Source organism: Mustela lutreola, chromosome 5 (genome assembly GCF_030435805.1).
Source record: "Mustela lutreola isolate mMusLut2 chromosome 5, mMusLut2.pri, whole genome shotgun sequence".
Classification (NCBI taxonomy): Eukaryota; Metazoa; Chordata; class Mammalia; order Carnivora; family Mustelidae; genus Mustela; species Mustela lutreola.
The window spans coordinates 85,303,016-85,328,180 of NC_081294.1; the positions used below are offsets into that span (position 1 = coordinate 85,303,016).

Genomic DNA, 25,165 nt, shown 5'->3' on the forward strand with positions numbered 1-25,165 from the left:
CAGCTGCCTTCAGCTCAGGTCATGATCCCAGCGTCCTGGGATCGAGTCCCATGTCGGGCTCCTTGCTTGGCAGGGAGCCTGCTTCTCCCTCTGCCTGCCATTCTGTCTGCCTGTGTTCGCTCTCTCTCCCTCTCTCTCTCTGACAAATAAATAAAATCTTAAAAAAAAAAAAAAAAAGAGTCAACACGAATGAGGGAATAGCAACCATATTCACATTAAAAAACAAAACAAAAAAAAAAAAAAAAACAGCAGAATTGTCACTGTTTCCATTAGGAAATTTTTAGTAGCCATAGTCAGTAAAGACTTGACTTTAAGTTTGCACTAAAATTACTTGTCAGAACTAGAGACTGGTATCCCACTGCTATTTACTGAAAATGATTAACTTTTGATGCATTAGTAATATCTAGGGAAAAGGAAACATAGGGGTCTCAGTATGGTTCCCTTAGAAGGTCATGTGATTTCTGAGAAACAAACCACTAGGTCTGAAGTTGTCAGTATGTTAACTCTGGGGATGGTTAGTGTAACACCAAACATCCTGAAAGAACATATGATCATGTGTATTAAGACCACATCCTCAGCTCAGAAAGGATCATAAAACAGTTCTAATAGAGAGTGTACTGAATATTGTTCCTTGACGGACTGAGGTTCATCTGTCTTATACAAAGAAGTTTCTCAATATTAGAACAAAATAGCCATGTCTGACTACATTTTCCTTCTTTAGCTAAATCCAGAAAGAAGGAAGAAAGGAAAGGAGACAGTGGGTGGGGGGAGGAAAGGAGAGAGGAGAGGATGAAGGGGCGGGGAGGGGAAACTCAGTATCTTTCCTGTATCTCAAGGTGTATAATCAACTACACCTGTCTGTGGAAACCCCGACAGCCAACACTCCCTATCCCCACTCCCTCTGTCTTCACACCTGCCACAGACTTCAGGTAGGAGCACAATAAATAATCTTCCACAAAGTGGGGAAGGAAAAATCTAGGCAGGAGCTTACTAATAAATAAGACTTCCTTCTGCATTTCCACTTGCCCTATTAGTCCTTAGATTGTAAGGACCTATTTTACTGTCCCTGCTCCGCTCCCCCCCCCCCAGGGGAGCCTTCACACCCAGCTCCAGGTGTGAAGGCCAAGAAAAACAAGGCTGTACCCACCTCGAGTCTAGCCCTGACATAAGTACAGCCATCTTGGCAAAGCAAAAGCTGGCACCTTGCACTGTAAGAGTGGGTTAGCATAAGAATGGCCATCCTGAAGGCTGGGAAGCCATTTTACTGAGCGTCCCTAACCAGCCCACACTGCGCACATAACGAGTTAAGAGAAAGTAGCTAAAACCTGGAAAAACAACTTAATCATATACCACCAGGGTGGTTAGGTGGTGGTGCCACAGGGACCAAATGTTAGAGAAAAGCAAATAGTTAACTTGCAGAGATCACAATCCTGCAAGACAGGAATCTCCCTTGGTTTGCAAATGTCCTGGTAATTTACAACAAAAAGGGCTATCTCTTCAATGGCCCAATTTCCAGAGACAAATGGCTCAGTTCCTCAAGACCTAAGGTCACACCATAAAACTGAAGGAGGCTAAGGCAGAAGGAAATGTAAATAAAGTTAAATTTCTTCTAAACTTAAATCTCACTTAAGCGCCAGGATGGCTCCAGGGTGACGCCGGGGTGGAAAAAGGTTAAACAAAGTTAAACTGTCAAAGTGGGGTGCAAGATATGTATGTAGCTATGAAGAAGTGCCTTGAAAATACTATATAAACCCTTGGCTTTGAGTGCTCGGGGTCCTTGTTGAAACCCGCTGCGCCAGGCGGATACTTGGACCCCAGCTAGCTGGAAATAAACCTCGCTGTGTGACTTGCATTATCGAGAGTGTTCTCTGTCTAATTGAGGGGTGGTCGACTTCGTACCCTAACAATATAACCCAAGGAGATAACCAGGAAAAAATTTGGTTGCTGACCAATTTTTTTCAAAGCTCTAATTTAAGTCTTAATAGATTCCATTAGTGGAAGCAGAAGATAGTATTGCTGCTGATGAGAACTAGAATCCTCCAAATTCATGTGAAAACACATTAGAGTCTCCCCTTTTGTACTACGTTCTGAGGGCAACAGGGTCCTCTCATCCCCACCCACACTATCGAGTTGCCCTCCCCTCCCTCAGCAGTCCTAGCAAAGGAAAGCATGACCACTCGTAATGAGTAATTGTTCACTGTTCTCACTTGGGTTTCATTTCTGAATGTTCAAGTTTGAACTTGGAAAGAGAGAAAACCACATCCTTTGTACTCTCAATATATAGATGGAGTCAGTCAAGAGCTAACACAGATTTTCGTGCCGATTGATGTGGGTACAGGACAGCAGCCACAATGAGGATCTCCTGTATGTTTCTGGCATCCTCTCTCTCAATTGCCGTTTTTCTCCTGCTGATTCCTGGAGGTAAGACTGCTTCTCATCATTTCCAGCATAACCATTAAGCAAATAGAGCAGACTTTCAGCAAACTTTTGGCAAGATTAGCTATGTATAAGAGGAGATATTTGTTCCCCATGCTTTAATACTCGCCCTTGAATTCTATGTCTTTATTTTATTTTATTTTATTTTAAAGATTTTATTTATTTATTTGACAGAGAACACAAGTAGGCAGAGAGGCAGGCAGAGAGAGAGAGAGAGAGAGAAGCAGGCTCTGCACTGAGCAGAGAGCCTGATGCGAAGCTCGATCCCAGGGTCCTGGGATCATGACCTGGGCCAAAGGCAGAGGCTTTAACCCACTGAGCCACCCAGGCGCCCCGTATGTCTTTATTTTAGAAGGAAAAACATCCTTCCTTCCTCTTTAAAATTTCCTCACAAAAAAATAATGGAACCACCAGTGTTTATTTCTGCCAATTTATAAATTTTCAAATTTATAAATGGATAAACAAAATAAGTGAATAAACAAAGATGCTTGAATTAGGAAAATAAATAGTATCTTTCAGGAAGGGAATAGTGGTGTTCAGCCTTTCTTGCTGCAGAAAGTACATGGATGGTTTTAAACGGAAGTTTAAAAAAAAAAAAACCCTGATTTTGTCACCCAAAACAGATCAGGAATGACTTGAATTTATATCATTTCTCAGTGTGTCCCTAGGAATGTCCCCACATTGACTGGGGGTATTGAGTGACTTCTCTGGCATTCCAAGTAGTAACCAACATGACTGGTTTTATATGAGCTGCATGGGCATCAGTTTCAAATGCTATGAAGCTCATGGCATTATCACAAGACAGGTTATACCCCCTGAGGGGCTTTAGACTTTTCCTTGAAAACCTTCAGGAGAGTGAGGACTGGTCTAGGACTGCCTCAAGTATGTTGACAGGTAGGCACTAGCCATGGCTCTAGCCCAAGGTCTGTCAGCTTTTGTACACGGGAGCAGTGGCCAGGGGCTGATGCAAAAACCTGTCTTGCCAGGAATCCGCAAGGAAGTTTATCTTGCACCTAAAAATGAGAAGAAATTTTTAAAATAACAAGGTTGCTACACATATGGGTCAAAAGCGTGGGCAGACCATCAGCCTGGCATAGTAGGACTGTGTTCAGGCATGTTAGAGCCTCTGTAACATTGAAAACAGAGCAGATATTTAAAAAAAAAAAAAAAATCCAGTGATATCTTTCCTTCAAAGGAAACAACAGAGAGGCTTGCTCCACTCTTCTTTATTGCCTGTGGTCAGAGAGAGCAATGTGGGCACATAAAGGGAACAGATAAAGTAAAGCAAGACTTGATGCTCTGGACCAGTGGTCTTAACTGTCCTACACATTAGAATACTCTGAAGGGCTTTTTAAACAGTGCTTGCATCCAGCCCCAACTCCCAAGATTCGGATTTATTTTGATTCTGGGGAGGGATCAAGAATTGCTAGGTTCCAGAAGCTTCTCACCTGCTCTAAACTCTACCCCTGACCCTTTTAGGAGTGGTTGGTTGCAGATGTTGACTTTTTTTTTTTTTTTGGAAGCTGTGTCTGTGCTCACCAAACAGATGATTTTGAAAAATAAAAATGAAGTTATTCTGCTGAGTTTATGATTTCTGCAGCTCAGAAGGTTCAAAGACATACCGTTGGGATCTTTATATACACGACTCACCCAAGGAAAATTTGAGATGGGGGTGAAGTTGTCAGCGTTTCTCTAAATTCCTTATCTTCTAACTTCTAGAGTCTAGTATATCCACTTCCCAACACACTTCTGGAAATGAGAGCCCTTAGGACCACTCTCTTCCCCTTCCCTCACTTTCACCATCTGCATCTGATTGTGAACTTGGCAGCAAGTTGGCTCTATTAACGGGGAAACGGGTACTCTGCCCTAAAGGAGAAACCACTGAATCTCAGCCAGTGGTCAGAAGTATTTTAGAAGAGTCCAACAGCATCTGGCACAGGGGTGGAGGACTGAAAGCGTATCACAAAGGCAAAGGCACAAGATGGCTAAACCAGCATGAATGGGGTTTCCTGTGCGTTAAGACTATTTTCTGTAATCATGAAACCCTACTCCTGCTCTGTCATCATGGAAATTTGATTAAGGCAGAGTTCTTTCCTTCCTTCTCCTTGGAAGGAAAAGGCCTTTGGTTTGACCATGCGTTTCAGTCCTCAGGTTGAAAGGGAGCTTCAGGTGCAACAGATACTCTTCGGTCCACTTAGGAACAAGGAGAATACCAGTGTCAATTAAACAGAAGTCTGACCAAAGAACTCATAGGTGGGACACAGCTAAAAGGCACTCTATCAGTTTATAAGCCCTGTGTTTTGGCAAGGACGGAAGGGCAATCTCAGGCTTCTGAAAGCAGCTCTGCTTCCCCAGATCAGTACTTAGCCAGAAGGGAGGAGGGTGGAGTGCCCTCAAGGTGGTCATCATCACTAGCATCTCTTGGAGCAACGGAGACCAACCTGATGGAGTGGGATTTACATTCCAATATCCAAACATCTCCATGGAGGGCGAGGGCGTGGGGGGACCTGTCACCTAGGTTTCCTCTCCCAAGAGGGAAAACCATGTGTGGTCTCAGGAACATGGCTTTAGGGAGAGCTCTTTGGGGTAGGAGCTGAGAGGATTTGTCTTTTTCTTTTTAATAGATTTCTGTGTAGAAATTATTGGAGGAAATCAAGTGACTCCTCATTCAAGACCCTACATGGTGCTACTTAAAGGAAAAAAAGTCTGTGCTGGGGCTCTGGTTGCAAAAGACTGGGTATTGACTGCAGCTCACTGTGTCCTGTAAGTGCTTGGGTTCTAAAAATGTTTGTACAGATGTTCTTATTTGGGGGAATATTAATAAAGAGAATAAATATTCACTAAAACCACAGGAAGCTCACATTAGTATCTTCATATCACTAAGTCTCTGGGAAATTGCTTTAACCCAGCAGGGAGTTTAGCCCAGACTCAGCCCCAAAGGACAGACCCATGCGGGATCCACACTGGGCACCCACATGCTTGCTGTCATACTCGGCTAGAGCTTCCGGCTCTGAGTGCTGCAAGGCTTTGCTTCTGGTCTTGACTTCATGACTAGAGAGAATTAACCACAGTATGAAAGGGTAAAACTAAAGTGTCCCCTTGGGAGCCTGAGCTCAACAGTCAAGTAGAAATCTTGTTTCTTTTTTTCTTTTTATATTTTTAAATAACATTTAGCATATTATTTTTTTCAGGGGTACAGGTCTATGAATCATCAGTCTTACACAATTCATAGCATTCACCATAGCACATACCCTCCCCAATGTCGATCACCCAACCACCCCTCCCCTCTAACCCCCATCCCTCCAGCAACCCTCAGTTTTTTTTCCTGATATTAAGAGTCTCTTATGGTTTGTCTCCATCTCTGGCTTCATTTTGTTCCATTTTTCCCACCCTTCCCATATGATCCTGTCTTGTTTCTCGAATTCCTCATATCAGTGAGATCATATGATAATTGTCTTGCTTTGATTGACTTATTTTGCTCAGCATAATACCCTCTAGTTCCATCCACTTTGTTGCAAATGGCAAGATTTCATTTCTTTTGATGGTTGCATAGTATTCCATTATATATATATACCACACCTTCTTTATCCATTCATCTGTTGATGGACATCTAGGCTCTTTCCATAGTTTGGCTATTGTGGACATTGCTGCTATAAATATTCGGGTGCCTGTGCCCCTTCGGATCACTACATTTGTATCTTTGGGGTAAATACCCAGTAGTGTGATTGCTGGGTCATAGGGTAGCTCTATTTTCAACTTTTTGAGGAACCTCCATACTATTTCCCAGAGTGCCTGCACCAGCTTGCATTCCCACCAACAGTGTAGGAGGGTTCCCCTTTCTCTGCATCTTTGCCATCTGTCGTTTCTGGACTTGTTCATTTTAGCCATTCTGACTGGTGTGAGGTGGTATCTCATTGAGGCTTTGATTTGTAGAGAAAGTTTGCTCCTAATACTTTCCCTCTTCCTTTTCTGACTATCTCTCACATCACAGCCATCTCTTAACCCCCACTGACTACTACCTTCAGAGCTCTTCCAGGCCTGGTCTTTCCTCCATTCTCATAATCAAGCCTCTAAACTTGGGCTGTCCAATATGGTAGCCACTGTCATATGGTTACATGAATTTACATGTGGATCTATGAATTTTAATTAAAGCTCAATAAAATTACAAATTTATTTCCTTAGTGGCATTAGCCACATTTCAGGTCCTTGCTAGCCACAGGTGGCTAGTGGCTACCATTTTGAATGAGGCAGATGTATAGAACATTTCATCATTCAGTTGTGCTCTACTGAAACCAGTTCTAGTTTCTTAAGTGATACTCACATCAACTGATGTAATGTAAAAATGACAGTGAGACCATCTGGTTGGTTTCATTTAGATTACGCTGTGAATGATGATAACCTTAATCATTAATACACCAGAGAGCATTTTTTTAAGTAGGACCAGTCCCCACAAGGGGCTTGAGTTTATACTCAAGGGGAGTATAAGGGGCACAGGCTCTACTGAACCAGCCAGGCACCTCCTGGGTATTTTGATTTTATGAATCAAAATGAACCTTTTGCAGGGAGTGAAAAAACAGAAAGGATCCTGGGTCCCTGCTTCAGATCACCATCCCTGCAATATACACACACTCAGTGCCATGCAAATAGGGTTCATGGAACAATCTATTCTGAAAGTTTTCCCTTTTAATGTTGTTGTTCTCTTACAAAGATCCCTTCAGTGCATTCCTCTACAATTACTGAGTGCCTTTTGCTTCCATCTCTAGACCCCTGAGATCTTTGTTTTCCAGCATTCCGCAACCTGATTCTGCAACTTGATTCTCTACCACAGCTCAAGGAGGGTGAGGGGGCACTAAAACCCTAACCCCTAAGATCCCAAGCCTTGGCTTAGCTGCTGTGGAGTTCTCTTGTTGTTTTTCAGCAGACCTAGTTTAGTGTGTTGCAAAGAAGCTGGTGATGATGATGACAGATTCATAAACAATTTTTGCACACACACAAGTATTGCCACAGAAAGTAGATTGACAAATGAGACAGTTAAGCGGATCATATGATATGCTGAGCTCCTAATAGAAAGAGTAAACCCAGTTAACAGTGTCGTGTCTGTTTCCAGGAACAAAAATTCCCAGGTCATTCTTGGAGCCCACTCAATAACCAAGAGGGAGTCAGAAAAACAGATAATGTATATTAAGAAAGAGTTTCCTTATCCGTGCTTTGACCCGCACACACATGAGGGGGATCTGAAACTTTTACAGGTATGTACCTCTGATAGACTTCACAGTCACAGAACATCCCACCATCTGGCTGACTTCATGGAAGTTTTTTCCTTGGTGCTCTGTGGCTATAGACAAGAGTTACATAATGGGGTCCTTGAAGGTGGGGCTAGAATTTAAGTAAAAATAGGACCATTTAAATGATCTTATTTTGTTAAGTCTTCATGCTTGTCTTCTAACAGCTGAACAAAAAAGCAAAAATTAATAAAAATGTGAGGATCCTCCCTCTCCCTAAGAAGGGGGATGATGTCAAACCCGAAACCACGTGTCAAGTTGCAGGCTGGGGGAGCATCCGCAATAACTCCCCTCAGTCTGACACCCTCAGAGAAGTCAATATCACCGTCATAAATCGAAGAATCTGCAATGATGAAAAGCACTATAATTATAATCCTGTGATTGGACTGAATATGATCTGTGCTGGCAGCCTCAAAGGTGGAAAAGACTCGTGCAATGTAAGTAAAATAAGGTCCCACGTGTTAGTTGTTGGAGTAAGTCCCGCAGATAGAGAACCTGTAACATCAGGCTTTGTCTTGTCATGGCGTTGGCTTCTGCAAGGTCCTAGTGTTTTGTTTTGTTTTTTTTTTTTAAACAGAAATTTGATAAAATCCCAAATAAATTAATGTAAGCTCATGTAAGTCATTCATCAGAGACTTGTTCTCATTTTTCATATAAACATATTCAGTTCTCAATTCGAAAATATGTAACATCCAGGAAAGCTGAAGTCAGGGCTCCTCTAAGGACTTCAATGCCCTTTTTCCCCACCTCAGTCCTCCCCCCACCAAAATTTGCTGTCACTTAACCTAGCAAGTCTGACATGCCTGTCCTTTCCAAGCCTGACTAAGGATCTCTGGCCAGACTCTGCTGCTTTCTGGAGATGACATTGGCCCCCTGCTCTTTTCCACTTTCTCTCCTTTGCTCTCTCTCCTCTCCTCCCCTCATCCACCATCTTGGCAATCCAGAAACCCAGAACCTTCCCACCCTTGGAAACACATGCAGAATCCTGAGGCCACAGCCATGTCCCAGCGTGCCTGTCCTCTCTCCACTGCCACCCTAGGGTCAAAGCTTAACCATCCTTTTGCCTTTCTCTTAGTGCCCAAGACTCTTTAGAATTGGCTATGATGGACTCATGATGAAAATTTCAGACCCTATGTGAAATATACCTGTCCAGGAGGAGTCCCAGGCTCTCACACACTTCCCTTAGTTCATGTACTCATAAGCCCAGTTTTTGCCTGAAAAGGAGGGATCATTGATGCCTTCACTTGGCTGGGAAGGTGTTGAGCACTCAGAGCCTGGCGTTTACAGAGCCCTATACACATGCCTCTGTGGCTTTCTGTCTAGCACTGAAATGCCAATTGAATATTACCCCCACCTTAAAAGACCACCAGAGACGTGAGTCAAAGCCAATCAGCAAGGGTCGTTTATTGCAGGTTCGAACCTGGACCTCTGCGGCGCTCGTTGCTGATAACGCCGAGAGGTCCAGAGCTGGGTTGGTGCAGGGTTTTTATAGACAGGTACAAACAAGTTTCGGGTGGGGCTGAGCTGACTGATTGACAGTTTGAACAGGCATACTTGGCGTCAGTGAATTGGGTAACTTCTTTGTTGTAAATCTCAAGGACATTTGCAAACCAAGGGAGACTCCTACCTTGCAGGACTGTGATCTCTGCAAGTTAACTATTTATCATTTTATGGCAGTCAGGGGTGCCTGAGGAATGCTACACATATGGAGGGGAGCTGGTGAAGGGGGGGGTGCAAGGCGCCAGCTTTTGCTTTGTCCTCAGCCAGCCTCCTGCTCCTTCAGCGCCAACTCTCCCTAAAGCAAGAGTAGTGAATTGACCACTTCAGGCTCTAGACCTCAATACATTTAAATATGCTGATTCTAGATTTCCATGAGAGAATATAGGGTCATACACTGGGTAGCACAGTCAGGAGGCATAAAGCAGTGACCTCAGCTAACTAAAGCCTCTCTGTTGGCAGAGTTCATTAACTTTGAAGTGTGACCACTGGTTTCTGGGATTTCCCATCTAGTGTCAGATGCTCCAAAGAGACTTGAGGGAGCAATTTCTTTCTATTTGACAGGGCGAAGGGGAAAGTTGCTTTGGTTTTGTTCCTTTAGGAAAACAGTTACATGCTAGAGAATCTAGAAGATATGATGCCTTATAAAACTAGAAGATATGATGCCTCTTTGCCTCAATATCCCGTCTGCATTTGACTGTTTTACCCTTTGCGTTATTAAGCATTTTAAGAAAATGACAAACAGGAGGGCTTCCCTTCTAAAGCAGAATCAGTCTTAAAATTGGTGGATAACATGAGCAGTAATACAAGTTTTATTGCATGTTCACTGGTTTATAAATAAATTGAACGAGCCAATTTAAAAATATTGAAACATTTCCAAACATTTGGGACTTTTTAAAAAAATTTTTTTAAAGATTTTAGATTTGACAGAGAGAGAGAGGGAACACAAGCAGAGGGAGTGGGAGAGGGAGAAGCAGGCCTCCCGCCAAGCAGAGAGCCGGACGCAGGGCTTGATCCTAGGACCCTGGGACCATGCCCTGAGCTGAAGGCATATGTTTAACAACTGAGCCACCCAGGTGCCCCAACATTTAGGACTTTTAAGCACAAATTTTCATTTAAGTCAAGATTGGTCTTAACTTCACATTGAATGTTCCGCATTGAATGGAATTTTTTCCATCTCACTAGTGAACATATTCCATGCTGATCCCCATTACCTTTCTTGTTTTCCTCCAGGGAGACTCTGGAAGCCCTTTGATATGTGAGGGTATTTTTAGAGGCATTACTGCCTTTGGCCTTCCAGGAAAATGTGGAGACCCTCGAGGACCTGGCGTCTATACTCTTCTCTCACAGAAGCATCTCAACTGGACAATTGCGACTATGAAGGGGTTTGTTTAGCTAATTGTACTTCAGTGCATTTGTTGTCACTTCTTTTTTCATTGTTTGTTTCGAAGTAGTTAACATATAGTGTAGTATTGGTTTCAGGAGTGGAATTATGTGATTCACCATTTATGGGGTGGGCACTTGCTGTGACTTCTTAATCTTATCATAAATAAAATCAATTTGTGGAACTGTATCCATTTCTCCTATACCTTCAGTGGGCAGATCTGCACTGGCAAAGGGAAAGAGAGGAATATGACAACCTTACAGATATTGCAACAGAGAGGAGAGAGCCAAGGTCACCAGGGTCAACCATGCGTCAAGTGACATACTTACTTTCCTCGAATTATCCACTGTCTAAATGGGGCCCAGCAGGAGTGACAATAAGGTCAGGTCTGTCTAGTGACAGGCTCAGCAATTCTACAGGAAACAGGAACAGCCAGTGGAGCATTTGGGTTTAAAAGGAAATGCTTTTGGCCTTCTAAGGCCATTGCTCCACATCAACACATGCTATCTATCAATCTATCCATCTCTCTGCAAAAACCTGAGTCCAAGAAAGAAGTAGAAGGGGCAGTGTCTCACCGTGTTTTCCAAAGGCAGGTGAGAAATAGAAAATAAAATTCAATGGGACAGAAATGATGCACTTGGCAGACAAGAAAAGTATACAACAGAGAGTCAGCCTCCTCTCTCATGGGTTTACATAGAAGCCTTTGATTATCTAGGTGATTTCTTGGTTCTCCTTAACCCTGAGCCTGGGTGGATCCAGCCAACACAATGGTTACAGGAGCTGCCATCACATTCTAGGCAGTAAGTGCTCAAAGTCTTCCTTGAAAAACCCCTATGTTGTTATTCAGCACATTGAACTCACTGGGGAGTCGTCAGTTCAACAGCCACTTCAAAATGTGATTATGTGAATGGATTCCTGCAATTTCCATCAGTTCCTTTAGAAGTGTACATGCACATGCACACACACACAATGTATACCCAAGCCAAGAACATACATCAACACCAAGAGTTGTCTCTTTTTTTTTTTATTTTTTTTTAAAGATTTTATTTATTTATTTGACAGAGAGAGATCACAAGTAGGCAGAGAGGCAGGCAGAGAGAGAGAGAGAGGAGGAAGCAGGCTCCCTGCTGAGCAGAGAGCCTGATGCGGGACTCGATCCCAGGACCCTGAGATCATGACCTGAGCCGAAGGCAGAGGCTTAACCCACTGAGCCACCCAGGCGCCCCAAGAGACAGTCTCTTAAAACAAAGAAGGAGCATAGCTCAATTACAAATCCTTAGCCCCACCTCTAGAAATTTTTATTTAATTGCATTCAATGAGACCGAGGACATAATATTCTTTATATAATCTCCCCAGTGATTTCAATATACAGCTGGTGATGGGAGGCCTTATACTAAAAAATGAAGTCTGGTGCTAACATCTAAAACAGGGCTCTAAGAGAGTCCCTAGGATGATATTGCAGATGCCTGCTATAATCCCTAATTCATAGTTAGAATTTTAATAGCAATAAGAGGATAGACTCTTCCCTACTGGCAACATTATAGATTTCGAAGTCCAATTAAAAAGTAGTTGCATAGAACCCTCAGTCATTACTGATGGAAGCGTAAACTGATACTTCTTAGGCAAGTTGGTAGTGACTACTTAAAACCCAATATCCTATGACCAAGCAGTTCCACACCTGGGTATATGCCAAACAGAAATGTGTGCTTTTGTCCACCAAAGAATGATTAAGAGTGTGCATAGTAACTTTATTCTTTTTCTAAAAGATTTATTTATTTTTAGAGGACACATGAGCAGGGGGAGGGGCAAAGGGATACTCTCAAACAGACTCCCCACTGAGTACAGGGCCTGACAAAGGGCTTGATTTCACGACCTTGAGATCATAACGGGAGCCAAAATCAACAGTCAGATGCTTAACCAACTGAGCCACCCAGGTGCCCCACAACTTTATTCTTAAAGTCAAAATGGAAAATAGCTCAAATATTTATCCACAGTAAGATGGATTGACGATTGTCATACATTTATATGTGAGAATATTACACAGCAATGAAAAAGAAAATCCTACAGTTACATGTAACAACATGAATTAATATTATAAGCTTAGTAGCGAGTGAAAGAAGTCAAAAAGAATATAAAAGATGTGATTCCATTTATCTGCATAAAACAAAAGTATAGTGCAGAGGTCAGAATAATGGAAAGGTGTTGACAAAGAGTAGGTACAGGGAAGTCTTTAGGGTACAAGAAATGTTCAAGTGGATGGTATAGACTGATGCCAAGAATTCAAACCCAAGTAACATCGTCTCAAAACACTTCCTAGAGAGGTTAAGACTTTGATGAACAAAGAAAAGGAAGAGAGTAGTAGAAATTCCAGACTAGAAGAAAAGCTCTGACAAAAGCACAAAGGCAGGAAATCAAAATACCTAGCCCAGGTTTAACACAGGAAATGAGCAAGGATTAACATTAAAAGATGGGGCGCCTGGGTGGCTCAGAGGGTTAAGCCTCTGCCTTCGGCTCAGGTCATGATCTCAGGGTCCTGGGATTGAGCACCGCTTTGGGCTCTCTGCTCAGCAGGGAGCCTGCTCCCCTTCCTCTCTCTCTGCCTGCCTCTCTGCCTACTTGTGATCTCTCTCTGTCAAATAAATAAATTAAATCTTTTTTTTAAAAGTTTTTTAAAGAACATGTGCGCTGGGTGGCCAGTCCATTAAGAGTCTGACTCTTGATCTCAGTTCTGGTTTTGATCTCAAAGTTGTGGAGTTCAGGCCCCACGTTGTGTTCCACACTGGGCATGGAGCCTACTTTAAAAAAGAGAGAGAGAGAACAGTGGCCTGATCGAGACTTAAAAAAAACTTAGCAATTATCAAATCCAAAGTCCTATTCTTGTTAAGTGTTATGACCACATGCAAGTTTGCTCAGTAGGTCTATGGCAGTTCTAGGGCTCAGGACCCTAAGGTTGAGGTGAGGGCTCTATGTAATAGGGAGTCATTGGGAGTTTCTGAGCAGGGGCTGAGAAGATCACGACCATACTTTTAGAAATGTAGCCTAACTGTGTGGTGGAGACCCATGAAGAATAAAGAGAGAAAAACAGAAGGAATTACAATGAAGTGGTCATCAGGTATTCAGGACATGACTAGAATGAAACAGAAGAGAACAAGGTGTGAGCAGATTAAGCATGGAATGGAATAATCAGGAGGTTCCCTGGATGATGGGTTGACCAAGATAGGGATGAGAGCAGGGAGAGGGACAAGGGAGTTCTACAGGGGATCTCATTTTGAGAGGAAATAATGGGCATGCTTAACATACTGCTTAGCATATAGTGGGATTTTAACCAATATTTTTCAAGTGAATAAGGGATGTTTTTAATGTAGTTGGTTTAAGCTAAAACAGAAAAGGATCTCAGAAAGGAAATATCTAGAGTCAGAAAGAAATATGAGACTGGAGATTGGGAGAAAAGTCAAGAGGGGAAAAGGTGTTTGGAAATCTCTGCTGTAGAAATCTCTGCTATCACAGTGGAAATGCATCCCTAACCAGGAAGAGATAGAAAACAAGAAAAAGAAGGAAGGAGAAGAGGAGAATGAGGGAGGGGAAAATAGAGAAGAGGCAAAGATAGTATCAGGGAATGGAACAGGAGGAAGCAGAGCAAATAAGCCTGAGAAGAAAGGTCACAAGAACATTCACCTCAGGAAAAGCACGTCATCCAGTTTGATAGTCACAACAAACCCGTGGAGAAGAGAAGGCCACTGTCATTATTCCCACTTTGAAGTGAGGAAGCTGGAGCTCATGGAGTTGCTGAGTGACAGCAGCTCCATACACAGGCTGTGCCATCTGCTGAAGCAGAAACCACTCGGGTCTGGTCTGGACTCAAAGCCAGGTGCAGCACTCTGCCTCTGTGGCCTGTGGGAAGAAGGGAAGACAGCTCATGTCCCACATTACAAGGGCTGTTGCTGAGGTGGAGGGCCCCGTATCCCCTCCCAGGATGAAGGCTTCCCTGAAACCTGCCATATATGAAGCTGGCACTCCCACTGTGCCTTTGCTGTGGTAAACACCAGTCCGAGCTAACTGTAGGCAGCAACCTCAGGTGGCTGAGGTTTTGCTTCACTGGGTTTCCCTTTCAGAGCTCTCCCCCACTTTATTATTTTCCTAGGGCTGCCATAACAAATTACCACACACTGCTGGAAATAAGACAAATTTATGTTCTCATAGCTCTGGTGACCAGAGGTCCAGAATCAAGGTGTCGGCTGGACTGGTTCCCTCTGGAGGTTCTGGGGGAGCTTCCAACCCTTGCCCCCTATCTTTGATTTGTGGCCATATCACTCTGTTCTCTGCTTCTGTGGTCACATGGCCCTTTTTTCCATGTGCCTGTTCTCTTCTGTGTGTCTCTTTGAAGGATACTTGTCATTGGATTTAGGGTTCATCCAGGACGATCTCATCTCACAATCCTTGACTTAATTACATCAGTTTTTTGCTAAAGAAAATCACAATCACAGCTTCCAGGGATTTGACAAGTGGCGGGATCATTTCTAGCCCACCACGCCCCTCATGCCCCAAACCATTATCAGCTCTATCTTCTCTACTCCACAAGCACCCAGGAATTGCTACTGTTGTGCTCCAGCCACCCATCCCATCCTCCTGATCCCCGCCAAAAAGTCATCCTTTGGGACCTAAGTTTCAAGGAGATAATCAAATAAATTGAGGCAGATTAATAGGAAAGGACCCAAAAAACTCTACCCCAAAACAAACTTGAGTCTTAGTTATGTAATTCTGGAGACAATCCACCTTTTTCTGTTATCTACCTGATCGTCTCCCAAAGAACATTTTGTGGAACAGTAATTCCATATGAAGTTGGTTAATAGGTATTAAAAAAGAAAACAGTGTTTCATGTTCACATTAGTTTGGGATCTCCAGGTTAAAAAAAAATTAAACAGGATTCCTTATTTCAAGACTACTTTATTTGGGAGAAGAGATTATAATAAGCAGCATTTCTGAAACTTAGTTGACCAAAGTCATGTCCTTTTTTTTTTTTTTAAGATTTTATTTATTTGACAGACAGAAATCACAAGTAGGCAGGAAGGCAGGCAGAGAGAGAGAGGAGGAAGCAGGCTCCCCACTGAGCAGAGAGCCCGATATGGGGCTTGATCCCAGGACCCTGGGATCATGACCCAAGCTAAAGGCAGAGGCTTTAACCCACTGAGCCACCCAGGCACCCCAGTCATGTCCTTTTGACATGAACTTCTCACATAGCTCATGTTTCTTGGAAAATACTTGGCAAAATCTATCCTAACCCAACAGCGACGGCTAACAATCAAACGTTTAGGCCAAAGCAGACAAAACTGACTCCATGAAAGAAGGCTGGGGCCAGGAGGATGGAGGGAAGGAAAGAGGTTGTGTACGTTTTTGGCTGAGGAGGTATTTGCGGACACACATAAAATATAGCTAGGTTGGTAGTCATCTCATAGAACTAGTACAGTTTTCAATTCAAATGAGATCTGGAATTTCAGAAATAATCTTGTGTTCTGACATCAGATTCTCAGGAGCAAAGAGTATGTATATATATTCCACTGTTGAAGGAGACATTTCTTAGACATGGGAATTTTTTTATCCACACACATCATGCCCAATGGTCTCCTGGATGCTCACGCACACGTACACACACGGGCACAGGCACCCATGCCCCCCAAAGAGACGTGGGTTTGACTCTGGGTGTGTGAGTGCATTAAAAAAAAATCTAGATTCATAGATACAAAGCAGCTCCCTTATTTTATAGATGAAAAAAAATTCCCGTAACATCAACTGCCTTGTCCCAGGTCACAGAGCTAATTGATGGCAGAGCCAGAACTAGAATCGAATTCAGTGCTTTAACCCTTTAGCCCATTCTCCAGTCCCACAGCAAAGAAGAATCTCTTTTCCTAGAGAATACCACTGCTCCTTATTTTTTAATTAAACATTTATAAATTAAAGCAATATAAATGAAAACCACTTAATTTAGTTAGGATAAATATAGAATATTACATGAATGTTTTTAAATTAAACTTAAGAAAAGTGAATTCAATAAATACAGTAGGTGATAAATATGCCTTCATTTTTTTATTACAATGTGTTGAGATGAAGAGAAAGAAAGGGAAAAAAGTAGAAAAGGAGTAATAAAGAAAAAAAAATCCAAATCTTTTCCAAAGCAGGTTTTGAAAAATGTCTTTACTTTTAAAAAAATGGAGAACTGCTTCCAAAATTTGTTAGGAAAATGGAGTTTGGATTAGAAGCAGAAGCATTCTTTTTTTTTTTTTTTTTTTTAACATACCCTCTAGTTCCATCCACATTGTCACAAATGGCAGGATTTCATTTCTTTTGATGGCTACATAGTATTCCATAGTATATATTATATTCCATATATATATATGTATATATATATTCCATAGTGTATACACACACACACACACACACACACACTACATCTTCTTTATCCATTCATCTATTGATGGACATCTAGGCTCTTTCCATAGTTTGGCTATTATGGACATTGCTGCTATAAACATTCAGGTGCACATGCCCCTTCATATCACTACATTTGTATCTTTAAGGTAAATACCCAGTAGTGCTGGGTCGTGGCTCTATTTTCAACTTTTTGAGGAGCCTCCATAGTTGCACCAGCTTGCATCCCCACCAACAGTGTAGGAGTGTTCCCCTTTCTCCGAATCCTCACCAGCAAGAAGCAGAAGCATTCTTGAAACACTTCTCTCCTATTAGTGAAAATCTTAATTTACTAGATTTAGTGGGAAATGCCATCTTTACCTCAGACCAAGGCCATCCTTTAGGATTCACATCCCTAAATTCCAAGAGTATTATCACTGAAAGGATTTTGTTTGAAAGTTTTGTGTTCTTCATGCAGCAATCATTATAAAGGAGACCACCTATCAATGCATGTGCTAAGGACTATGAAACCAAATCAAAGGCCAGACCTCACCTACAGGTTAGAAAGTTACATATTGCTGCTTCAAAGCTTGTAAATTACAACTTTTGGAAGGTGATGGGAAGAATGATCTTAAGTTATCTTCCTTCTCCAGTTAGATGGGGAAAACCTCTTTAATAGAATTCTTCCCCCAGAGAATCATGAGTGTGGTTAACAGGGTGAGACAAAGGAAAGGCGTGGCCATAATCTAGAATAGTTTTTTTCTAAGCTTTATGACCACAATCCACCTTTCAAAACTACATTTTATGTTGCCACCCCATATTTAAACACACATATGGTATTGAACAACTGTAACAAAAGTTTCACAAAATAATGCCTTCTTCTACATTGTTTCCATTCTCTGCTATTCTATTTCACCTGTTTAATGCTAACCACCTGATGTATGTTTATATAACAATCACCCTGCTAAACACTGGGAAATATGCCCGTGGGAGAGACTACTGGGTCAGAGATGAGCATTAGTGTCTGAAAGCTGGAAAGTAACTGCATCTTCTTTAATCATAAACGCTAAGGGAAGAAAAGGTTAAATGTACTCTTTGGAATTTTGTCTAATATCAATGAAAAAAAGCACAAGACATGACGACTGAAGAATTCATAACTCGTCAAGGCTAGAAAAGAAAGAAAATGTACCAGTTAAGTTCATTCTTTATTGCCAGTATCAACAAATTGACTCCAGGATCTTTCAGAGGTCCCTACCTCACTGAAAGATCTATCTACTGGAATTGCAGTTTTGTAAAGAACCAGGTTTAAGGCTTCATTAAAAATATTTCTCTAGGGCGCCTGGGAGAGCTCAGTCAGTTGAGCATCTGCCTTCGGCTTAGATCATGATCTCAGGGTCCTGGGATCAAGTCCCATGTCGGCCTCCCTGCTCAGCGGGGAGTCTGCTTCTCCCTGTCCCTCTGCCCCTCCCCACCTCTCATGCTCTCTCTCAAATAAGTAGAATCTTTAAAAAAATAAAATAAAATAATTTCCCTAATCAGAAAACATATCCCATGAATTACATATCTTATGATTTAAAATATACAAAGGATCAATTCATGTCCTTCGTACATTCAGGCATGGCCACCCAGGTAGCTCCGTCAAGAGCTGTCTACATTTTTATTTACCAAATCACACAGTCTAACAGCTTAAGGATATCAAAGTCGTTCTGAGGTCAGACAGACCAGCAGAAGCAGGAAGTCTTTCTGTTAAGTGTGTTTTGTTGTTGCCAAATAACATTCTCATAATCTACAAAGAGAGTCACGGTATTATCACTATGGAACTCTGTATACATTTGGTGTTTTCAGTCTGTTTCTTCCCACTAAAGTATGGGCTCCCTGAGGGCAAAGATGATGTCTGTCTTGTTTACATGTATGTCCTCCCCACCCCCAAAAGTGCCTCACACACGGTAGATGTGTATTGAATAAACCCACGCATTGTAGCACTCCTGGGTTTTCTGCAAAATAAGGAAAGATGAGTTATGATGCTAACTCCAGAGTTCAAAAAGCATTTGGAAACTCTCCCTGACCATCACTCTTCATCCATGCATGTATGCAAGAAGGAGAAGACAGGACCATTGTAAGCAATGAACAGTCTGAGTCAAATTCAGAAATACTCATCTATGGACACCCTGAGGTGGGGTGGATGTAGGTCTTTTTTCCTGATAAAATAAATACTTTAAAAAGCCAGAAGAGACCTTTTACTCAGGGCTTTTCCTGCCAGTGACAGCTCACTTAGCAATGGGAACATGCATTTTAGTCATCTGTGTGCTTACCCAAAAATCCACGTGACCTGGTCAGACCAGGACAGGCCCACACAGTCACATCATTCTTGGGACTACCTTGGCCGCTTGCAATCTCCCTTGTCTTAGGTAGCCAGATTAGGGAACAAATCTGTAATAATGGCCAAAAAAAAAATACAGAATTATGGCAATGTCTGATGCATTATGAATATATTTCAAATGGATACCAGGTGATATGTTCTGTCCACATCCCTCCTCCAGTCCACAGCTGGGGTTCAGGTGTGAGAGGAACTATTTTAGTTTTAGGAAAGTTGATCCCAAGCCAACAGAAGACTAAGCATACAAATAGGTTTGGGTGCAATGAACCTACGAATTTGAGCACAGTCAAAGCAGGGCTGAAAAAGAAGGAAAGTGTGGGAAATAGAGGGGGAAGGAAAAGACACACACATCAACCCATAGAGAAAGGTTCTACAAAAACAAACTGCCAAGAACTGAAGTCTTTATAGACTCACAAGTACAGAGAGATGTGTTTGGGTCCTATGCTCTAACAGCAATCATTTTCACACGGGTCTAGAAGATCAAAGAGAAGGCAGACTCCAGCAGAGATATTTACCTGTGAGTCTGTGCTTGGGGTCTGGATGCTTTGCCCAGTATTTATGTCCAAGACACGTAAGTGTCCATCTTCCATGCCGCCTCCAACAGCAAGGACTGCAGACTGCCAAGGACACCAATCCATGGCCTTGAAAGTTCAAATAATCACACAGGCAGCTCAGGCTTGGAGGAAGTGAACTTGTGAAGGTGACACACTTCACACCATATACCACGGCTCTCCTGGAGCTCTGATCTAAAGGCAGGAGCAAAGGCACTCTCTAGAGATTACTTCTAAGGGACTGGAAATCACCTATTAGGTGCCTTCCTCAAATTTTGAGAACAATTTGCCAATATTTTAAACAAAGAAAAATCACCCAATAATATATTTTAAAAACTACACTCAACGTGTCCTATGGGGTAAGAATCTGCTGTTGGACTAGGTGACATGTGCCCCCTGGAATCTGATGACGAAATGAATTTTTCTCTCATTTGTCTACCTGTGTCTTTAGGTTCTAGGTCAGAGAAGAAAGGACAAAATGGAGCCACACATGATTGCTTGCACCCCCAAAACTCTCATGCATTTCAGTTCCTAATACATTTCAGAAAGGAAAATTGCTGTTGATTTACTTCCTTATAAATGACTACAGGTAATCCTGAAAAATAAGGTTCAGTATTGCATATTTATGCTAACAATTGAAATGATGAATAGCACTAATTTTAAAGGACAGTCTAATAAATATTTCCATTGTATTTATCCATGTATCCTTATCTGTGCGGGTATCCTGCCATTAGCTGCCCAAGGCTTGGCTCGCTCAGACTTCAGAGGCTCTTGGTTCAATTTGCTGTACTTCTGACAAGGCACATAAGAAAGTAACTTGTTTTGCTTGTCTTGGGTTTTTCACACGTTGGGTTTTTGGTTTTTTGGGTGTTTTGTTTTGTTGTTTTTTGTTTGTTTGCTTTATTTGGTTTTTGTATTTTGTTCTCAGAGCATTTTATATATTTTCCCTAGATTTCTCTCAAATCATTAAAGATGGAAATTTGGACCTTAAATCATTCTTAATGTCCTGTGGATATTAAAACCATAAGCCAGAGTACTGAGCCACTACCATGCATTAGCAGCTGGTAGGACGCATTACACCCTGTATCAGGAAACTCTGTGTTAACTTGGTAAGTTCTCATTCTAACAAATTTGTTCATAGGTAATAAAGTAGAACAATTTCTTTGTTCTGTGAGTGATAAATATTCTGGGACAATGTCGAGGTCAAGACATATATCTGTGATGCCAAAGGAATGAAAGTATAGGGTTTGTTTGTTTTTTTACTAGAAATAAGAATTTAAAATACAGAGAAATAAAAAAATATATTATGCTTGATGGAATATTGGTTTAACTCTGAAGCACCTTTTCTCCTCCTCCTTTTCACAGTGGGTTCCTTTCAGGAGTGTGAGTTCAGGTAGGTCTGGACAGCCAGTGTGCCCATCTGTCTGACCACAGTTACTGCTGAGAGATGAGAAGGTGCCCAAAATCACACCAGAGTTCTGGGACTTTTCTATCAGAGTAACAAGGAACCAGAGTTTCTTAATCAGTTCCATCTGGGAGGATCTGAATTTGAAGCTGCTAAGAGCCATCTTGCCCACAAAATGTCTGAATGAAGAATGAAACTCAGCAGAGAAAGGCAGAGCCAAGAGCCAAAGAGAAAGAGTTTTAATGACATCATTTAAGGCCTTAGGTCTGGACGGTATTGAAAGCAGCTGTATGTACCCAGGACTCCTCTGTCGAAAGAGAAAATATATTTACATTTGTTTGCAGAAGCTCTCTCTTACCTCTGGTTTCACAAAATCAGACACATGGGGGGTATAAATAAGGTTGTCTTTCAAGAGAATGATGGCAAAATCCAAAACTAATTCCAGGGGAAGAAAAATCTCAGAGCATTAGCTTAATGGCTTTGTTCTCAGGTGTGAAGGATGCATCTCTGAGTGGACAGCAACCTGGAAAGCTATTGGATGTCTTACCTTGACTGCTGTAGGTTGGGCTATGACTTTCAGGGGTTGAACCTGGGCTTTTGCACCGGGATCATGGGGCCATATCGTCAGCAGTCCATCACTACAGCCACTGGAAAGCAGCCTGCCATCAGGGGACCACTTGAGAGCACAGACAGCTTGCTTGTGGTGAAGCGTTCCAACGTGATGCTGGGTGACCCGAACGTCATGATGATAAACACAGCCCAGCCTCGACCCGCTGCACAGAGGTAAAGGGGCAGGTTCCTGACAGAAAACTCAAGCCCTGTTGCTAATAAGCATTTGAAAACATGAAGGAAAGCATAGTTCAAACCACCAAAAGACCCCACAAGACAGATTCGAGACCCAGTTGTTGAACATTCGTTGGGTTAATAAGGATAGAGTATTCTGCCTGGGTGACTATTCACACAAGCGAAAAATATTTCTGTGGCAAAGTTTCAAATGTGGATAATGAGGTGCTATCCTTTGAGAGAAACTTCCTTTTTTTTTTTTTTAAGATTTTATTTGTTTGTTTATTTGTTTGTTTGAGAGAAAATGAAAACGCAAGCAAGTAAGAGAATGGGGTTGGCAGGGGCCGAGGAAGAGGGAGAAGCAGGCTCCCCACTGAGCCGGGACCCTGATATGGGGCTCCATCCTAGAGTTCCTTGATCATGACCTGAGCCAGAGGCAGGTCACCCAAGCACCGACTGAGCCACCCAGGCACCCCATTTTGACAGATATTTCTAATGACTTCAATATGATGCAGGCAGCTATGGAAATGATAAATTTTGAAGATTTCCATATTTCCCCAGGGGGTTCTTTATGTACTGAACATACGAAATATGTTTCTGGAATTCAGAATATTTCGTATTATCTCAATGCAATATATATTTATAGTGAAATGTCAGAGATAGAAATGTATTATTTCCTTTTTCTGTTAAGCTACAAGTCACTATTAATTTTGTTAATGCCACTCATGTTGAAAAAGAGTATAAACTCTCTGAATGTCATAGCAAACTGCAGTGTGATTCAGAATCAGGAGATAATGTCTACTTACTGGTAGCGATTTGGATCCAAAGAATGATAAAGATTATATCACTTTATCAAAGATAATGAACTCCCCCCAGACTAATTTAATTTTCTCCAAGGAATAAGTAAACAACTACCTACAATTATTTCTGAAATTTCTCAAAATCCAGTGTCGTCTTTTTATTTATTTATTTATTTTAAAGAGTTTTGTTTATTTGACAAAGAGAGCACAGGTAGGCAGTGAGGCAGGCAGAGGGAAAGAGGAGGAAGCAGGCTCCCTGTTGAGCAGAGAGCCCAATACGGGGCTTGATTCCAGGACCCTGAGACCATGACCTGAGCCTAAGGCAGAGGCTTTAACCCGCTGAGCCACCCAGGCGCCCCAGTGTCATCTTTTTTTTTTTTTTTTAAAGATTTTATTTCTTTATTTGACAGAGGTCACAAGTAAGCAGAGAGGCAGGCGGGGGAGTTGGGGGGTTCGATGTGGGGGAAGCAGGCTCCCCACTGAGCAGAGAGCCCTATGCAGTGCTCAATTCCAGGACCCTGAGATCATGACCTGAGCCGAAGGCAGAGGCTTAACCCACTGAGCCACCCAGACACCCCCAGAGTTGTCTTTTTAAAAATGATCAGGCACCACACTGAACAGCCTTCTGATGAACAATATGGGCTCTGTGGCCAGACCACCTGGGTTCAAAGCCCGACTCTGCCCCTTTTACTAACTATGTGACCTCAGGCTAGTGTCTCAGTTGATTCAGCAACAGGTTGGTTGGAGATTAGAAACAACTCGACACAGAGTTACTGCAGGGATTAAAACACAATTATCCACACAAAGAGTATAGCAAGCCTGGCACACATTACTCCAAAAATATTAGCTGCTATTATAAGAAAGGATCTGTTCATGGATAATAAAACCAAATTTAAACAACACAGACTGTAAAAGGAATTTAAATAGAGAACTGACCTCACTATAACAACTTTGCACAGTAAATAATTAGCCCTTTACCTGGTATTTTGTTTAAGCAGCTTTAAGTTTTACCTATAATCACAAGGTACTGAAATCTTAAGTTTATATCTCAGGTACCTAAAGAAATTGTAAAAGACCTTGGAATTTATTTAATTTAAACCTACCTTAAGAACTACAGTATAAAAATGAATGGCAGTGGTGGGGCACCTGGTTGGCTCAGTTGGTTAAGCCTCTGCCTTTGGCTCAGGTCATGATGTCAGGGTCTTGGGATCCAGTCCCGCATGGGGCTCCCAGCTCAACGGAGAGTCTGCTTTTCCCTCTCCCTCTGCTGCTCCCCCTGCTTGTGCTCTCTTTCTCTCAAATAAAAAGTAAAATCTTTTTAAAAAGTGAATAGCAATTGTTAAAAGTAAATTTGTAAGATCATACAAACAAGTCACTTAAACTTTCTGGTTAGTTAGACTAAATCAGTAGTTCTCAAAAGTGATGAAGCATGAGCATCACTGCAGAAATTAGAAATGCAAATTATCAGAGCCCCTCCAGACCTACTGAATCAGAAGTTCCTGGAGATGGATCAGCAATCTGTGTTGTAAGGAGCCCTTCAGGGATTGTTGATGGGTCCTCAAATTTGAGAACTGTGGAACCGGCTGATCTATGAGGTTCCTTCCAGCTCTAACATCTGTGGATCTATGAATGGGAAATGTGCCCCAGAAAGCTTACCATATTCCAAATTATTGATCCTGACAGCATTAAATACGTGTTTTCAACAAAATTATCCTCCTGGTAGATATTACTTGGCACAGAGAAACTTTTTGCTTAAACAGAGCTTTACCTTTTGTCTGAACAATTTAGTGGATGCTGAACCTCACTTTCCAGTACCAGCACATGGTGCAGGCACATAGCAACATGGTGCCTGTGGCCAATGGACCACTTACATCACCAGAGGAGCTGGATATTCAAGAAGGTAGGATCATAACTGCCTAACTAATATCCTGTTTGGCTGCGGTTGGTTTTGCTTTTGCTTCTGGTTTTAAATATTATAGTTCTGTTCACTCAGCCCCCATGATCCCTCGGTGAGACAAATATAATTCATTCCATTAAGATGCTTCTTACCTGCTGAGAATACAGTCATTCCAGCTCAGAGCCCCAACCACCGACAAATGACCAAGCATATTTCTCAGCCGCTTTTTAGTTACCACATCCCATAACTGAAAACAAAAAATGAATAAACAGTTACATAGCTTTGTCTTTGTCACAGTCCACTGTCTTCTTAAAGGCCTGATAGCAATTAATGTTGCTACCGCCAGCCCTT

General features: G+C 42.0%; 2 protein-coding genes across 4 annotated transcripts in view; one reads left to right on the forward strand and one right to left on the reverse strand.

The window, feature by feature from the left end:
• Window positions 1-2,269: 2,269 nt before the first annotated feature.
• GZMA (granzyme A) lies at window positions 2,270-10,788 on the forward strand. Its single transcript, XM_059174988.1, has 5 exons — window positions 2,270-2,421; window positions 5,061-5,199; window positions 7,544-7,685; window positions 7,886-8,155; window positions 10,449-10,788. The coding sequence occupies exons 1-5, from the start codon at window positions 2,352-2,354 to the stop codon at window positions 10,608-10,610; spliced, it is 783 nt and encodes a 260-aa protein (XP_059030971.1). The 5' UTR covers window positions 2,270-2,351; the 3' UTR covers window positions 10,611-10,788.
• A 1,608-nt stretch (window positions 10,789-12,396) lies between these two features.
• The window catches only part of CDC20B (cell division cycle 20B), a 45,958-nt gene continuing 33,189 nt past the window's right edge, over window positions 12,397-25,165 (reverse strand). Inside the window, exons 8-12 of one of the 3 annotated variants that reach the window (XM_059174990.1) lie at window positions 24,967-25,061; window positions 21,882-22,107; window positions 19,894-20,019; window positions 19,326-19,431; window positions 12,397-14,490 (exon numbers count right to left, since the gene is read on the reverse strand). In XM_059174990.1, coding sequence (XP_059030973.1) covers window positions 14,375-14,490; window positions 19,326-19,431; window positions 19,894-20,019; window positions 21,882-22,107; window positions 24,967-25,061 — 669 coding nt within the window. In that variant the 3' untranslated portion in view covers window positions 12,397-14,374. Of the gene's footprint in view, window positions 14,491-19,313; window positions 19,432-19,893; window positions 20,020-21,881; window positions 22,108-24,966; window positions 25,062-25,165 lie in introns of all 3 variants that reach the window. The other 2 variants (XM_059174989.1, XM_059174991.1) reach the window with 2 other exon arrangements.